At 39.3% G+C, this 5,041-nt stretch overlaps 1 protein-coding gene across 1 annotated transcript; it reads right to left on the bottom strand.

Annotated features, from left to right (window-relative positions):
• Positions 1 to 1,408: 1,408 nt before the first annotated feature.
• On the bottom strand, positions 1,409 to 4,701 carry LOC308633893 (NEDD4-like E3 ubiquitin-protein ligase WWP1). The gene is given in 6 exon segments (XM_081267178.1): positions 1,409 to 1,819; positions 1,821 to 3,180; positions 3,183 to 3,675; positions 3,679 to 4,344; positions 4,436 to 4,477; positions 4,479 to 4,701. Coding segments are annotated over 6 exon segments (2,766 nt in total). The 5' UTR covers positions 4,506 to 4,701; the 3' UTR covers positions 1,409 to 1,641.
• Between the last annotated feature and the right edge of the window lie 340 nt (positions 4,702 to 5,041).

Here is a 5,041-nt window from a genome sequence, read left to right as displayed (position 1 = left end):
TTGCATGGAAGAGATATTTTAGTGTTTGCATGTCTTGCTATAGCTTCACATTTCCATCCAAAGCCAACTTACCATTTCCCAAGGCAAAGTCACTTCCTCCATTTTCATTAGGGCCCTATGTTCTTTTAGTCTCTTCAGCATTGGAAGCATCTTTCACTTCCGTATCCTTCATCCCCCATGCCCAATGAGTCACAACTTCTACCATTTATTTCTTCAGCTCACTCTTAAATTCTTCATTTGTATTCCCAGCACTGACTGCTATCTGTTCTGATAAACCTCCCTTCTACCTCTCCTGCCTGCAGCCATTTCTGCCTTCCTGCATTTGATTAGCAGGATAATATATTATTATTATTTTATTAATTCATTTTTATGGTACTGAAGATTGAATCCAGGATCTTGTGCATGCTACGTAAGCACTTGACCATTCAGCTCTCTTCCTAGCTATTTTAGACAGGGTCTCAATAAGTTATTCAAACTGACCTCAAACTTGTGATCCTCTTGCCTCAGGCTCCCTAGTAGCAGGGTTACAGGCAATATGCCATTATGCTCAACAGGATAATATGTTATTAAAATGCTGCATATAGCATCTCCTCTTTAAAACAATAGTGAAAATTTATTAAGCTTTACTACATACAGGAACCAGGCTAAGCTCTTCAAATGCAACATCTAAATTGATTTTCACAATAATATTATGAAGTCATTATGTTTCTTATTCTCACTTTATAGAAGATTAAAAAGTGAATTAAGTAAATAGGAACATAGTTAGTAAATACCAGAATCAGAATTTTAATATAAATTTGAATCCAAATTTCTTCCCATTCAAACCATCACCTTATTCATTACAACTTTTCACTATCTCTAGATAAAAATTATAGCCCAGAATTCAAGAACACCCCAAATCTGGCTCCAGCTTCACTTGATGATCTTTCCTTCATTACACCTTTTCAAAAATTCTGCTCTGGCTGAAGTGGCCTCTCATATCTCCCTGCACAACCCATGGATATTTCTACCTCTAATATTTTACTGAGCCCCTACAGCCTTGACTATCTCCTCTCCTCTTATTTAAGATCTACATTTAAATCATAGCTTAAGCCCCACTTCCCCCCACAAAGCCTTTCCCACCTCTTACTGATCTTCCTGTCTCAACTTATCTGTAACTTTACTCCATTAAAGTGATTTCTAATTTTTTTTAAATATTAAATATTGCCATGGACCTTATTGAAAGGCAATATATATATATATATATATATATATATATATATATATATATATATTTTTTTTTTTTTTTTTTTCCTTTGTGAATGAACAGCTGTCATGTTTAATATGCTTGGGGCTCTATAGAACTAGAGCCACTATCATATATGCTTATATAGATAATATACTTCTTATATTTAATAAAGTCTCTTGCTTGCTTCAAAATTTAATGATGATCTTTTTCCTGGTCAGTCATTTCAAGGGAACAATAAATAAAGTAGAAAATGATGAACTTTTGCATATTTCTGTGGAAGAACGGAAAACATTTATACTTTTGAGGTTCAGAAAATTCACTGTAAAGAATGAACAGCTTATATACATATCTGTGCAATTTTTCTTGGCTGGGGTATTTAAATGCAAGAGCTCCTCCAAGATAAGAAGCCACATTCATTCTTGTCCAAAGCCCTCTGTCTCTTCTATTGCAAAAAGAAGTTTTTCCTTTAGTTGTTCATAACTCTTATATGGTGGTAGATCCAAGCGATTAAAACATGTATGGCTTCTTGGTAACCAGGTATCTTTTCCAACTTTTTCAATACAAAATTTTTGAGGCCCATTACTTCCCATGCTCAGCAAATCCTCCTAGTAGTAAGCGGCAGGTTCCAGTGACAAACTGCAATAGTCGCATTCTTACTTCATTGTCTGTTTCTTTCACAAACTGCCAAAACCAAATTATTTGCTTGCTGTTTCGTGTATAATGTCGATAAACAGTATTTCTCTGCCAATCTGCTAAGTCAACCTCCTGCATGCCACACAACATAACCTCCAATTCTTTTTCATCAAAGTACTGTAGCCACTGAAGGGGAACAACTTCATTAAAACCATCAAGGAAAGCTTTGGTTTGTTCTTGTACTCCTCGAGAAAAACGCCACTCTGTCATTAAACCAATATATTCATCTTTGTTCTCCTCGGTCACAAGGATATTGGAACCTCCCATCTTTAGGTCATGTGAAGTAACTTTCCCTAAAATTTCCATGTCAACAGAAAAATACATTTCTAAGCCACATTCTTCTATGTTGTTGTCGTCTCTTATCCAGATAAGGGAGTTATAAAATTCAGTATCAATAGATTCCAAATCCTTAATAGTAAGTTTTTTACTCAGCATATGCTTGTAGAATGGTAAAGAAAACCCAGTATCGATAAACTTTCCATGAAATAGTGCCATTGCAATAAAGCGACCGATGAAACAGAAATATGAAAGATGGTCCGGATTAATAGTTGATGCTGGATTTATCTGTAGACAATAGTTGTTTTTGCCTGCATACTCAAATAAGCAATACATTGGGTTCAAAACTTCATGTGAGAGCAAGAAAAACCATTCTCTTGCTAAACCACCATAATCAAGTCCTTCTTCTCCTCTAAATATTACATATAATCGCCTCCTCAAGTCATAGGGTTTTAATGCCATAATCTGTTGGAAGGAATCTTCAAATAATGTCTGCCGGGACACATTGATCTTTACATGACTGGGTAGTGCATTAGACTGGCACAAATAACGAAAGTGAGCAAGTTTCCACCTAAAGCTGCGCTCATAAGCAATTTGTGGACCACCTTTTGTTACAGATGATTTCCCATTGCGAGGATCTTTGAATGTTGTTGTTCTTGTGTTATGATCCACAAAGTACCTAACACCTTCCCTAGTATATCTAATTTCCCAGCCTTCTGGCAGAGGTTCTTCATTCTGTAAGCCTTGAGTTCTGGGGTCTTCCCATTGGGTTGTTTTTGTATTATGATTCACAAAATAAACCCTGTCTGTTGAATCCACTCTTTTTTCCCAGCCTGGTGGCAAAGGTCCATATGGGTCATTTTCTGCAGCTAACATTGAAGCCGAATAGAGGTATCGTTGATTAAACTGTTGCATAGCTCCCTGCAATTGGTTCCGCTGAGATTGCCACTGTTCAAAATTTCGAACAGACTCCATGGTAGGTCCTGCCATGTTGTTGTTCTGGTGTTATGATCCACATAATAAACTCTTCCACGATCATCAACTCTTCTTTCCCAACCTGGAGGTAAAGGTTGTGGTCTCTCCCAGGTTCTTGTGTTATGATCCACATAATACGTTCTACCATGAGGATCTTTTCTCTGTTCCCACCCTGATGGCAAAGATTCTGTGTTGGCATTTCCAGACTGCTGCCGTACAGATTCCACACACCCATCTGGCTGCCTTAATTTGTCAAAAGCAGAACTATTTCCAGAATTAGAGGAGTCAGGGTCTAAAATGCTCCTAGCTTCAGATCCCAATTCTGTACTGACAGAAGGAACACATTCACTGTGTTCTGAGGAAACCATACTCTCTTGTATCTCTTGATCAGGAGGATCTTCAATGGTACTGCTAGTGTAATTTGAAGTCAAGGTGGTTTCTTCAGATGCTAATTGAGTACCCATGGCAGAAGCATTATCAGTTGGTGCAGGTGAGGATGATTCTCAATTAACAGTATCATTAGTAGGCTCAGATGTGAGTGCTTTGGGGGCTGGTGTATTTTTGGGTCTGGCAGCAACCTGAGATGGAGATGAAGGTGTGTTGTCTCCATTAACTACATACGAACAGCATGAGTTCTGGACAACAGTATTGGTAGGTATGTGATTATCTACTCCATTACTACTCTCAACAGCCAACCTGGTAGTTGTCCTTGCAGAAGGTTCTCCATTTTCATGTAAGTCATCACCATTTTGCTGTATTTCTATAGTTGGAGATGAGTTGCAGTTTGTTAAATTTTCTTGCTCAATCACCAATCCATCAAGCACAACTATCAATTCACCAGTTTGCACTATGCCATTCTTGTTTTCCAAAGAAAGTTTTAATTGTTCTTTCACTTTTTCCAATTTTCTATTGTGCTTTAACAGAGCTTGTTTCAAATCTATCGTTGCTCTTCCTAATAAAGCATCTGCTTTTAAGGTGTGATGGCTCCAAACTCGAAATTCCAAAGTACTCTGTGGGGTCACATTTACAGTTAGCTGTTCATTCCATTTTGGATTAGAAGAACTACTGGATTTGGCTGTTTTTTTAATTTCTCCATCTACAACTACATCTGTATATGTTGCTGTTCCAAACCAGTTCTTTTTTCTTTTTAGTTTGGCACTAGAAACAGTTACCTGTAACTGTAATCTTCCACTATGGTTATTACTAGTATCAGACCTTGGTGAAGCAGTGGCCATGTCCCAAAATTCAGCTTCAATAATGTATCAGGAACTGTCCTAGACACTGGGGATACAAAGATGAATAAGAATGTGATTCCTTCTTTCAAGGAGCTCATAGTCTGGTGAGAAGACAACCCCGGCGCGAAGCTGTTGGCCGGGCGGCCAAGGCAGCAGCGCCTCCTCCACCGGCGGGTGCTCTCACCCTTCTGCGCCCAGGATCGCCATCTCGCAGCAGGCGCGGCGGCGGCAGCCACCCAGGCGTCGGCCCCGGCAGCGCAGGCCGCCTGCAGCCACTCGGAACCCGCACGCCGAGCTTGCCACCCGACCCTCCCCCCACCCCCACCCCGGCCACACGCTACCCGCAGCCGACCCCACACCTCCCTTAAAAGGCAATATATATGATAGTCAATAGCATGAGTTTTAGAGGGAGTTATATTTGTGTTCCCATTTACTTGCTCATGACTCTAGAATAGTTAATTTTTCTAAATCTGTTTTTTTCATCTATATGGGGAATGATAGTACCTACTTCATTTGTTCAGTGACTATTTTGAACAATCATTTGTGTCTGGCACTGTGCTGAACACTGAGGATTTAAAAAGAGGCATGCTCCCGACCTCAAGGAGCTTACATCTTTGAGGCAGACAGACACGGA

This window comes from Spermophilus citellus (genome assembly GCF_964194105.1).
Source record: "Spermophilus citellus genome assembly, chromosome: 15".
Lineage (NCBI taxonomy): Eukaryota > Metazoa > Chordata > Mammalia > Rodentia > Sciuridae > Spermophilus > Spermophilus citellus.
This window is presented reverse-complemented; position numbering and strand designations above follow the sequence as displayed.